Source organism: Chenopodium album, chromosome 4 (assembly GCF_948465745.1).
Source record: "Chenopodium album chromosome 4, dcCheAlbu1.1, whole genome shotgun sequence".
NCBI classification, from domain to species: Eukaryota; Viridiplantae; Streptophyta; class Magnoliopsida; order Caryophyllales; family Amaranthaceae; genus Chenopodium; species Chenopodium album.
Window position 1 is genome coordinate 54,775,913 of NC_137837.1, and position 13,365 is coordinate 54,789,277.

At 36.9% G+C, this 13,365-nt stretch overlaps 1 protein-coding gene across 1 annotated transcript; it reads right to left on the reverse strand.

The window, feature by feature from the left end:
* Positions 1–11,404: 11,404 nt before the first annotated feature.
* Positions 11,405–12,780, reverse strand: LOC145627934 (uncharacterized). The gene is made up of 3 exons (XM_081680276.1): positions 12,237–12,780; positions 11,722–12,152; positions 11,405–11,662 (listed from the first exon to the last, which is right to left on the reverse strand). The coding sequence occupies exons 1-3, from the start codon at positions 12,778–12,780 to the stop codon at positions 11,405–11,407; spliced, it is 1,233 nt and encodes a 410-aa protein (XP_081536402.1).
* Between the last annotated feature and the right edge of the window lie 585 nt (positions 12,781–13,365).

The window sequence follows — 13,365 nt, forward strand, 5'->3', positions numbered from 1 at the left end:
GCTGCTGTTGGTATGTAGTTCCGCATTTTTCAACCTGAATGGCATTACCTTGTAACAGTAAGTACCCTAAGGTGTTATGAACGTCGTTTTCTCCATGTCTTCTTCTGCCATGAGAATCTGGTTGTACCCCGCGTATCCATCCATAAATGACAGAAGCGCATGATTTGCTGTATTACCTACTAAAATATCAATGTGTGGTAAAGGGAAGTCGTCCTTTGGACTTGCCTTATTTAAATCTCGATAGTCGACACACATTCTTACCCTTCCATCCTTCTTCGGAAGTGGGACCACATTTTCTACCCATTCGGGGTATTTGGATACCCTGATAAAACCTGCAGTTATTTGCTTTTGAATTTCTTCTTTTATTTTAAGAGCTACGTCGGGTTTCATTCGACGCAGCTTTTGTTATACAGGTTTCATTCCCGAAATTAGTGGTATAGTGTGCTGAGCTGTTTCTCTATTAATGTCTGGCATATCTTCATATGACCAAGCAAATACATCGATAAACACTTTTAGTAGATTAACTAAATCGGTTCTTTCTTCTTTATTAGGCGTTAATCCGATTTTAATTTCTCTTTTAATAGTTGAATCATTTGAGATATCAACCGTTTCAGTATCCTCAATTATCGGTGTTTTCTTTTCAAGTGTTTCCTTTGATTTAATAATTTCTTTGTCATTTTCATTGTTAGTTAAGCAATGCTCGTCATCTTGGGTTAATGAAAAACACGAGGATTAAGAAGAAGAAGACATATTATTTAATTCCAAAACCATTACATTGAATAAAGAAATGTCCTCAGGGACTTGATTATTGCTAACTATCATACGAGTAGAAATAGAAGAATTAGAAACAGGGGGTGCTATAGATAAGGACTTGAAAGACTCTACAGAAAAAGACTCTGACTCTGACTCAGACGACTCTTCAAACATTGGTCCTTGCCCTGCTGTTATTGAGATTTTTCGTCCACACGAAGTAGTCACCTTGACCGTCTTGCGCCATCTTGCACTAAACCCTCCGCTAGAGTGATGAGCTTTGAAGGGTCAAAGTTCTCGCTTTGTAGGACCGTTTGAATGAGCGAGGAATTATCCTCTATATATTTTGGCTCATCCTTTTGGCGCCCAAAGAGTAGTCCCATGACATTAAAGTCAAAGCATGGGGGTGCTTTCTCCTTGTGAATAGGAGTTGGGATCTCATCTAGAAAGTAACAATCCAGAAAGATTTCGAACCCAGGTTGCCTTATACCATTTACAACGAAAGGTTCGGGAAATTCATAGCATGGATAGTCCTCTCCTTCTCTTATGAACTGTCCATTGAGAGTAAAAGGATATTGGTCCATTGGAATTGATTTGTTTTGGGTGCGAGCGTTCCTACGCGCCTTAGATCTTTCCTGGGATCGCTTAAGATCTTCCCGAGTCGGTTCGAAACCAAGTCCGAAAGTATCTAAATTAGGGAGGCCAGGTAATTCCATTTGTTTTTCTATCTCCTTTTTCATTCCTATCTCCTTTTCACATATCCTTAATATCTACCTGTAGGCGTCGCTCGAAGTTCGCCTAAGTAAAAGAATGTTGTGAATATGCTTGGCACTCATAGGAAGTGGGAATTGACATAATACGATTAGGGACAAATAAAGTAGGAAGCCGCCAACAAGTTTTTAAGGAACATGTAAACCATTCACGGATCATTATAAGGCAACCACAAAAAGGGACAACGATAAGCAACAACGATTGACCCATGAAGGTTACACCCCATTCATAATCCATTAGATTACTAACTCCATATGGTTTAGAACCACGAAAGGAGGATCGGGGATGATGGTACAAAGTGAGTCATGTAGTCACATTCCCCCGTATTGGCCTTTACTCGATTCTTATAGTGAAAAGTGATTCCTGCGATCTCAAAAGCATACAAACAAAAATTCAATTTGCTACAAACTATTATTAAGCTAAATTGGTTTAATATTAATGCAAAACATAATTCTAAAATATTTGTGATCACTTGATTAAACAACAAGATTAAAAAGGAACCTAAACCGGTCGTCCAAATTATCTTATTAGGCGTGATTTTCAATTACATATTCCCTTTAAACATGCAATATGGTGATCAAAATAATAAATAATAGAATACATATTAATATTAGAAGCAATTTAACAATAATAGCATTAGTCAAATCAAATATAAAATCAACCTAATCATGATACTAGAAATATTAAAATAAGAATAATTAAGTGAACCAATTACTCACTTTCCGCGTTTCCTTGAATTGCTACATTTTGAGTAAACTGTTAGTAACTTCAATAAAAATATAAATCAAATTGAAACAATTAAATTAAATAAAGGTAGAGTTGATTTGGTCCAAACCCTCAGTCCATTATACCTTTCACGTCTTGGTTTAAGTATAGAACTTTGGGTATTGTATGAACTCCTTAGAGTGCTTAGGGGAAGTATTATGGAAGAATAGGGAGGCTAGTGTTTAGAATAAAGAGGGAGAAGAGAATTATTTGATGATCAAGCTTGTTGATAATTGAAAAGGGGGAGATATGACCTCTATTTATAGAGAAAAAAAGAAGCGTCGAAGAATTAAGATAAGATCCGAATTAAATCGGAATAAAGCTCGATAGACAGCAGTTTTTGCGGTTTTTGTTTTTATTATATCTTTTGATCCAGAAATCGGAATAAGATAAATAAGATATCGTTCGTAATATCTTGAAATCTTCTTTCTAACCCAATAAAAATCAGAATAAAATATTTTATAGAATAAAAGATATGACCGAAATAGTGAGACGGTGTCAGTTTTTGATAGAGTTTGATATCTTATTCATATCTTTTTCGTTATAGCTCCGAATTGATATTATAATATATCATTGGAAAGATAATTTCAAGGGCTATCCAAAAATATAAAATTTTTTATTTAAACTATTAGTCACGAAAATAATATCTGTATATCTTTGAATGTCTTTCAATTCGAATAAAATTAGGACTTTCAAAAAAAGAAGTTTTATTCAATATCAAACTCTTTAATCTTATCTTTTCAAAAAGGATAATTAGGATCTTTTAGTAACTTATAGAAGTTTCTAATTTATCCTAATTGGTTTAGGAATCGTATTAAATCATTTAGACCCTCCACATGATCATTGGGTCGTAGGTAAGGTGGGCTTAGGTTCAGTTTGGGCTCAGTTTAATATTTTGGCCATAACTTATTCGTTATAACTCGGATTTGGGCTTATAATATATCGTTGGAAAGCTCTTTTAAAGCCCTATCCAACTATTTAATCATTGGACCCAGATTATAGACCAAAATAAACTGGATTAAACGTTTTTATAAAAAGGACACGAAATGAATGATTTTAAAGGACACGAAATGAATTATTTTGGGTTTAAAGGCACGAAAAGAGGAAAATAAGTTATGGTTTGGGAAAATGGGATAGAATTTGGGTTGGTTTATGAAATGGAAATATGGATTTAAGCACTCCAAGATTAAATACTCAACCCGACCAATAATGGCGGTGAATAGTTGTTCATCATCGGGTTTGGTTTTGGGGAGACATTTTTAGGTGTCTACAGAAGGCCACACTTTGACTGAGTTTGCAGAAACGTCAGTTTCAAAAACGATAGTCAAAGTAGTCGATAGGGACGGAGAATGATTTAAGACGTTCAGCGATCCTAAATAACTTTGTATACGCCGATACCTGCAAAACATGTTAATTCCACAGATAAATGAGTAAAGGGATCGAACGCTTATCTGACACCAATGTATCGGTGACAAATGAGTTTGGTATTTTCCTATGCTTGAAGGAATCCATCGGATGACGTTTGTTGAAAAGCTTTCCATGCTTGAGGAAAGCTGACTGACGAGTTTGGTAGCTTTCTATGCTTGAAGAAATCTACCGGATGATACTTTTCATTCTTGAGGAAAGTCGACATATGACTTTGGCGGTTTTCTATGCTTGAAGAAACCCGCCGATAATACTTTCCATGCTTGAGGAAAGTCGACAGATGATTTTGGCAGCTTTCTATGCTTGAAGAAATCCACCGGATAATACTTTCCATGCGTGAGGAAAGTCGACAGATGATGAGATTGCAAGTCTCTGTGTATCCAGAACCTTGCGTTGTGAAATGATGGTGGTTCTATTGTCCCCGAACGTGGGCTGTAGATGGTCTGCTTGTCCCCGGACGTGGGCTGTAGTTAGTTCGCTTGTCCCCGAACATGGGCTGTAAATGGTCCGCTTGTCCCCGGACCTGGGCTGTAGATGGTCCGCTTCTCCCTGGACGTGGGCTGTAGATGGTCCGCTTGTCCCCGGACATGGGCTGGTTGTAAATGGTCCGCTTGTCCCCGGACGTGGGCTGTAAATGGTCCGCTTGTCCACGGACGTGGGCTGTAGATGGTCCGCTTGTCCACGGACGTGAGTTGTAGATGGTCCGCTTGTCCCCGGACGTGGGCTGGTTGTAAATGGTCCGCTTGTCCCCGGACGTGGGCTGTAGTTGGTCCGCTTGTCCCCGGACGTAGGTTGTAGATGGTCCCGCTTGTCCCCGGACATGGGCTGTAATTGAGACCTGCAAAATAAATTTTGCTAGGGGACTCGTATAAACTATGATTGACTTGACCAACTGACTTGACCAAGTTTGACTTGACACGACATAACATAACATGAGTATGACTTGTGATTGTGTGTGTATAGTTTGAGAGTGTGTGTGCAGACACAAGCAACCGAAAATGCAAAAGCAAAAAATTTCCATCATTTTTGTCATGAGACGAGTGGAGGGTACCGACTTTCTCCTGAAAAAGAAAGATGTGAAAAATGAAATTTTATTTTCGAACTTCCCTCGATAATAATTTTGAAAAAGTTTTTGAACTTCCCCAAAATAAAATAATGAAAAAGGGAAGAAGTTTTGAACTTCCTCCTTGAGCAAGACGAAATGAATCGTATGGATTGAATTGCTTATCCTGAAAATAATGTATGCATGATGCATGTTCTTATGCCAGGAGGATAAGGACAATTACATCATGTGACACGATAGATGAATGAACTTAAGTCATGGAGCTAAGCGTCATATGTGGTGTAAAGAAGCGATCTTGAACGTCACTTAGGTCTGGAAGCTAAGCACGTATATAGATGAAGTTATTATGAACGTTGCTTAGGTCAAGGAGCTAAGAACGATATGCTTTGTATTATTACAAATCATTGATATAGAAATGTTACTTAGCACATTACGAGATGCATGAAACAATGAACATTGCTCAGGTCAAGAAGCTAAGCAAGTATACAACGTTTCTTCTAATGAATGTTGTCTTGAAAGATGATGAAGCATGCGCGGTAGGGAAACAAGATTTCATGATAAAGGGTTCCTAAGGGAAATATGATATGGATATGTATGTGTGAAAGAATTGTGTGAAAGTGATACTAAGGTGAGGCTGCAAAGGTTATTGTGATGGAAATATATGTGTGAAGAGTCAAAGATGATGACTCTTTAGGCTGGGTAAGCTAATGTGATGTGGGTTCAAGCCCCCAAGTCTAGCTTTAAATGGGTAGGGATATAGAGATAAGCATTGGATATTCTTTGACTCGATCATGCATAGATATGAATATGAATGTGTCCGCACCTCAATGTGACGTTGCCTACGTATCCGTTAGGAATCAGGCCGAACGTAGCTCTAACCGAACTTTGCACAAGTGTGTGTACACCTCAAAGAGGTCTTTCAAGGGGGGTTTTAATTTGGTTAAGCTGTAGGTTTAAGTAAGAAAGGGGTAAAAGGCTCAAGACCCAAGAGAAGCCCCCAAGACGTTTAATTGTGAATTTGAAATTTTTAAATTTTGCAAGTTTATTTTCTTTTTATTCTTTCTTTTTTTTTCTTTTCGTTTTTTTTTTTCCATTCTTTGAATCAATGTGGGCAATCTCAGATCATGCGGTCCATCACTCACTTAGCATTCATGTTTCTCAGGCACGGTACCAAGCACTCGATAAGAGACGCAATTTGAGACGTGTTCATATCAAAGACATTGGAACACTTGCCCTTAGACATTGTTTTATTGTTGCTTTGCTACTCTTTTTTTTTACTTTCTTTTTGAATGTTAGAAAATTACACACCTTCCCATCCTAGGGTTACGTGGATGTGGGTTGAATAAAAAAGGTCAATCATTAGACGAGGCTCAAAGTGGTTGATGACGAAATGGATCTGTGATTGAGTGGTTAATGGGGAATGAATAGGTTGCAAAGGTACCTCAAATCATTGGAATACCTTGTGTTCGGTACGACTTTTTTTTTTTTTTTGCTAATCACATGATCGAATGTAAGAAAAAGATGCTCGTTTATGAAGAAGGTAAGAAATGTGACACATAGACACATGGATAAGGAGAACCTATGCTAGACTTTTTAGGGGGAAGGGTTTGAAACAAAAGAAGAAGAAAACATGAAATCTTGGGGAGAAGCTTGCATCGTGCTTTGTCTTCATGGCTGTTTATGAGTTACTTCTAGCTGCCTGCAAAGGAAAATAGTTTCTTGTTGTTGATGCTTTGATTGGAAGGAAAGAAGGAAGGAGTGACGTTCCCCTTATTCTTCCAACTATTGCTTAGTTATTTTAGAATCAAGTACTGTGTAAGGAAGAACTCACTTAATTCATTCACTCAATACTCGGATTGAAAAGGAAGAGTGTATGAAACGATTTTGAAAACTGATGGGAAATACTCCACTCATTCCTATTACGACGGAAAACGATGCATGCATGGTCCTAGTATACGATCATAAACAATATAGTGCATACTCGAAGACAAAGTGTGTGCAATGACTCAATATGTGTGATTAGGTGAGTTTATTAAGACTCATGGTATGATCCCATGGCTAGATATGAGGACGTTGTGAAAAACATAGGACCCAATGACCAAATAGCACAGAAGACTAAATGACAAACTAACTTGATTAATTTTGTCCAATTTTAATGTTTATGCTATTTACTAGGTGAAAACGGTCCATTGGCAATCATTAGTCATAAATAAGATCAACCATAATAAAAGACAAAGAACACATGTTAAGGTTAGCACAAAAAAATCACAAGAAACTAGGAAGAGGACTAGATATCTAGAAGAGTTAGGACTCGTGGATATAAAAAATAAATAAATAAAAATAAAAAACTATAATCCTATGTTATACGAGTTGACACGGATTAAAGGACTTGGCTAAGACTAGCTTGACACGAAAAGATATAAAAAAAAAAAAAAAAAAAAAGTTGACGCTAAAAAGACACCTAAACTAAACAGGCTGTAGTATATCGATTATAACTTTTTATCTGTGATTCTGATTGAGACGAAACCAATTCCGAATTGAAGATAAAACTCGGAGCTACAGATCCATAGGTTTCACGGCACGTAACTCTTTCTAGAACTCCGTCTATGACTAAAACAAGTTGACTCTTGTGCAGTATACGGGAATAAAAATCCGGGTGACTAAAAAATTAAAAAAAAAATCTATGGCTCGACTCTAATAATAAAAAAAAAGGATTTGATAAGAGAAAAAAAAAATAAATAGTCAATAAAAAATGCACATATAAGCATATCGTCACGCATGATGCATGAAGTTCGCAACCTAAAGTCAAGTTCTATGTTCGACTATGGTCAAGCTTTTGGGTGTCAAAGGGTGACATGGTTAAGAGTTTGGACGCGTTAGCAAGACAGCCTCCCTTGAGGGTGTATGCCAACGGGCGGCTCCGTGAGTTCGTGATGAAATCGAACTCGACTCCATGGTTTGGGTGGAATTAAATACTCGGATGAACCCTTATTGTCATGAACGTTTTCGGGTTGATAGAGCTTAAATCCCCCGGGCTATAGCCACATACATAGAACACGTACTATTGTGGCAAAATAGGTGACCTAAAATTGCATATGCATATGTGACAATGCCAATTAAATCGCAGGAATACAATTCAAGAATCTTTCAAGTCTCATCCACTCATCTCAATTAAATATCGATCACTCAAATCGATAAATAACCAAGAATCCCCCCCAGCGGAGTCGCCAAATTGTAGGCGTCGCTCGAAGTGCGCCCACGTAAAAGCATGTTGTGAATATGCTTGGCACTCATAGGAAGTGGGAATTGACATAATAGGATTAGGGACAAATAAAGTAGGGAGCCGCTAACAAGTTTTTAAGGAACTTGTAAACCGTTCACGGATCATTATAAGGCAACCACAAAAAGGGACAACGATAGGCAACAACGATTGACCCGTGAAGGTTACACCCAATTCATAATCCATGAGATTACTAACTCCATATGGTTCGGAACCACGAAAGGAGGATCGGGGATGATGGTACGAAGTGAGTCATGGAGTCACATTCGCCCGTATTGGCCTCTACTCGATTCTTATAGTGAAAAGTGATTCCTGCGATCTCAAAGGCATACAAACAAAAATTCAATTTGCTCCAAACTATTATTAAGCTAAATTGGTTTAAACACATAATTCTAAAATATTTGTGATCACTTGATTAAACAACAAGATTAAAAAGGAACCTAAACCGGTCGTCCAAATTATCTTATTAGGCGTGATTTTCAATTACATATTCCCTTTAAACATGCAATATGGTGATCAAAATAATAAATAATATAATACACATTAATATTGGAAGCAATTTAACAATAATAGCATTAGTCAAATCAAATATAAAATCAGCCTAATCATGATACTAGCAATATTTAAATAAGAGTAATTAAGTGAACCAACTACTCACTTTCCGCGTTTCCTTGAATTGCTACATCGTGAATAAACTGTTAGTAACTTCAATAAAAAAAAATATAAATCAAATTGAAACAATTAAATTAAATAAAGTTATAGTTGATTTGGTCCAAACCCTCAGTCAATTATACCTTTCACGTCTTGGTTTAAGTATAGAACTTTGGGTATTGTATGAACTCTTTGGCGTGCTAGGGGAAGTATTATGGAAGAATAGGGAGGCTAGTGTTTAGGCTAAAGAGGGAGAAGAGAATTATTTGATGATCAAGCTTGTTGATGATTAAAAAAGGGGAGATATGACCTCTATTTATAGAGGAAAAAAAAGAAGGGTCGAAGAATTAAGATAAGATCCGAATTAAATCGGAATAAAGCTCGATAGAAAGCAGTTTTTGCGGTTTTTGTTTTTATCATATCTTTTGATCCAGAAATTGGAATAAGATGAATAAGATATCGTTGGAAAGCTCTTGAAGTCTAATTTCTAACCCAATTAAAATCAGATTAAAATATTTTATAGAATTAAAGATACAGCCGAAATAGTGAGACGGTGTCAGTTTTGGATAGAGTTTGATATCTTATTCATATCTTTTTCGTTATAGCTCCGAATTGATATTATAATATATCATTGGAAAGATAATTTCAAGGGATATCCAACCATATAAAATTTGGATAAAAAATATTAGGCACGAAAATAATATTTGTCTATCTTTGAATGTCTTTCAATTCGAATAAAATTAGGAATTTAAAAAAAAAAGGAGTTTTATGGGTCTCCCCTGCTCCCAGGCGCGGGCACGCCTGTCTGGGTCCTTGTTCCGAACCCAGTTTTGCGCGGCCGCACTCCCCTTATGGTCGGCCGCGCCTGTATGGGTTTATTTGGGGACGATCTAACTAACATCTCTTAGTTAGTTTTACTATATATAGATTTTCTTTCTATTTTTTTAGAGAGAAAGATTTGAAGAGGAATTATTCAAGAATTAGAATAGAAATTAGGCTTGAATTTTAGAGAGAGAAACTCTAGATTGTAGAGAGAAGTTCTTGATTGTTGATTGATGATTAAAGATTGTTGAATTCTAGCATTTCCTCCATTGATTTAAGCAAGTTTGTAAGGATTTCTTTTTTTTAATGCAATTTTCATCTTATCATTTCAATTGTTTTGTTGATTGTATAAGTTTGAATTAAATTTGCGATTGAATTAGTTCTATTGATATGATGATGATGAAATTGTTGATTAGCTTAGTTTTGATCTTAATTTCAATGGATTGTGAGTAGTTCTCTTGCTAGGGGAATGGTGAAGCATGTATGAGTGATGGATTGATGCTAATTGGAGGAAGCTGATGGAGTTGATGTTGTGATTAAATTGGTTGATTGATTAAGTGCATGTGTGTGATTAATTGAAAAGTAGCTAACTTTGATTTGTTGCACTAGAATGCATTGTAGGCTTTCATTGATACGGAAAATTGATATGTGGCTTGCTTTTGTCGATTGAGTAGGTTTGCAAGGCTCCTAGTTAGAGTCTCTCGTAGTTGGTGCTAGCTTGACCTATAGGAGATTAGCCTACCTTACTCTCTTGATTTCTTAGTTGATTTTCCCTTGAAACACTTGACTTAGTCATCTCCAATCCCAATTAGTTATGTCCATTCCGAGTACATGCGGATCTTAACCCTAGTGTTCCATTATATTGATTTCTATTGCTTGTTTGTTTTGCTTAGTTACCTAGATTACACACACACCTACCCCTTGACTTCGAGATAGCTTGACTTAGACAATAGTAGTTAGCTCTCATTCCCTTGGGTTGGATCCTTGACTTGTCGTTATACTTGTATGAAGGTGTGTCGAGAGTTTACAAATTTTGTTTTGACATAGGAAAGTTAGTCCAATGACCTAGCTTCCACCTAGGGTCAAAAATGGCGTCGTTGTCGGGGAATGGTGTAGATGATTGCTATTGTTGTTTAGACTATTTCACCTTATTTGCAAAAAAATACAAAAAGATTTTCTTCTTTTGGCTACATTTGTAGCTGTGCTACTAATAATTTTGTTTGAGATTGTGTGCAAGTGAACATGGGAGAAGCTCAAAGAGTTACATTGAAGGAGTCGGGCACTCCGAGTGCATACAAGTATGAGAGCGAGTGTAGACACCCATTTGTGTCTCCCCAAAACCAAACCCGGTGATGAGTACCTTTCGCGTCGAATCATAATCGAATGAAGTGAAAGTTTAGGAAGTCTAGTGTTGCGGATAGTTTTAATTTATTTTCTTTTCTCTCTGTTTTTTAAAACCTATTTTAAGAAAACAGCCAATCCAGCTTGGTTTGGTCCATAACAAGGATCCAATAATGGTGTAGTTGTATGGGTTCTGAAAAGAGCTTTCCAACGATATATTATAAGCCCAATTCCAATGAATAATGAGGATGTTATGGCCAAATTACTAAACTGGGCCCAGTTTGATACTTTTTTTTTTTTTTTGGTAAATAGGAATTTTATTACCAAAAGAAGAACTACAACTTACAATAAAGCTAAGATGTAACACCCAAACACCACAAACCCAACAAAGCCAACAAAACAAACAAAAACTAGAATCCAGTTCAGCCTAGCCACCTTCTAGGAAGGGTTCTAGGCAGAACCAAAAACACTAACTGGACTCAAGACTTAGTCACCTTCTAGGAAGGGTACTAAGAGCAAGGACCAGGACAACAAAACTAGATAGAATACATCATATACCTATCAGAGCTATTACATCTACAAGCAACAAGAAAGATTATCTCCCTAATCAGTTCAGAAGTTGGTTTGCAGTTGCCTGTAAACATCAAAGAGTTCCTTTGTAGCCATATATTGTAAACAGTCTCAGAGAAGCACATGACAATAAGTTTACTTCTAACATCAGTCTTTCTGCAATACTTTGAAATCCAAGCCAACTCAGCAGAAAAACTTAGCACAGGTCTACTGAACCCAAAGATCTGTAACATTACAGTCCAAATTACTTTAGAGTAATTGCAATAAAAAAAAAGTGGCTCACAGTTTCATTTGCACTATTGCAGAAGAAACGGCAAGGATCACAGTGAATTTGCCAAGCCAACAGCCTATCTTTAGTAACCAGTCTGCCCAATACAGCAAGCCAAGTGATAAAAATGCTTTTTGGAGAAGCTTGATTATTATAAATGATTCTCTTCCAGGGAACCTTAGGACCATGAGGTTTGATGATACTGTAAAGCTTCTTAATCTGCATTTTACCATTTACAGTAACATTTGACCATCCACCTATGTTGTTCACAATATCTCTAGAAGCAAGGATCTTTTTCAAAATCCAAGAAGCTTTTTTGGGAATAGGAGCAGTCCACAAATTCTTCCCAGCAAAATGGTATATGTGAACCCATTCAACCCACAGATTGTCAGATTTACTAGCAAGATCCCAAAGTATCTTGGTAATAGCAGCCTTGTTCCATTCTTCTAAAGAAGTTAAATTTCAGCCACCACAAGACTTAGGTAAGCACATAAATCTCCAAGCCACTAAAGCTTTCTTTGTGGGGTTACCTTTCCCAGTCCATAAGAAACATCTAAATCTGGACTCAATTTCCTTGAGAATTTTCTTTGGCAACACAAAAATTTGAGCCCAAAAAGCTTGGATTCCAAACAAAACACTTTTAACCAATTGAAGTCTTCCAGCATAAGATAAGTGTTTAGTAGCCCAAGTGTCAATTCTGCCTGTAACCTTTTCAATTAAAGGCCTACATTCAGAGATAGTGAGCTTTTTAGAAGAAAGAGGTACACCAAGGTACCTAAAAGGCAAAGAGCCATTAGCCATCCCAAGAACCTGCTGAAGCTCAACTCTCTCTTGATCTAAGATACCTCCAAAATAGGCATCACTTTTATCCAGATTTGCAGATAATCCTGAAGCCATAGAAAATTTCTGAAAAGCCTTGAAAAGAAGCTGAACAGAACACAAATCAGCTCTAGCAAACAGCAAAAGATCATCTACAAACATCAAATGGGTAATCCCAAGTTTTTCACACCTAGGATGAAAGTTAAAATCTGGATTCTTAGTTATGTCCTGCAGACACCTAGAAAGATATTCCATACATAGAGCAAAGAGGAAAGGGGGCATGGGATCACCTTGCCTTAGCCCTTTCCTTGCCTAAAAGGGAGCAGAAGGGTAATCATTGATCATCACTGAGTAAGAAACAGAAGTAATGCACCCCATAATCCAGTTAATAACCTTGTTAGGAAAACCAAGCTCACCCAGCATAGTATTAAGGAAGCTCCATTCCACAGAATCATAAGCTTTCCTTAAGTCTATCTTCAACATACACCTAGGGGTAACATATTTATGAGAATACCCTTTAATCAATTCTGTAGCAAGCATTATGTTGTCACCAATGTGCTTCCCAGGTATAAAACCAGCTTGAGCATCATTCACAACTGACCCGACAACTTTTGCTAATCTAGCAGTAATGACCTTAGAGATCAATTTATAAACTAGAGTACAGTAAGCTATAGGTCTGTAATCTTTTGCATAAGAAAGGTTCTGAATTTTTGGGACCAAAGTGAGAGTAGTACAACTCCAAGACTTCTCTATCACACCAGTGTCAAAGAAATTCAGAACAGCTTTGTAAATATCAGTTTTCACATGATTCCAAGTTTTCTTGAAAAACACAGCATTGAA

Coding starts and splice junctions, on each gene's coding strand:
- LOC145627934 (XM_081680276.1), bottom strand. CDS start 12,780: ATGGAATATCTTTCTAGGTGTCTGCAGGACATAACTAAGAATCCAGAT. Junction 12,153..12,236: donor TTTCTTATGGACTGGGAAAG/GTAACCCCACAA, acceptor TAACTTCTTTAG/AAGAATGGAACAAGGCTGCT. Junction 11,663..11,721: donor GCAATAGTGCAAATGAAACT/GTGAGCCACTTT, acceptor GTAATGTTACAG/ATCTTTGGGTTCAGTAGACC.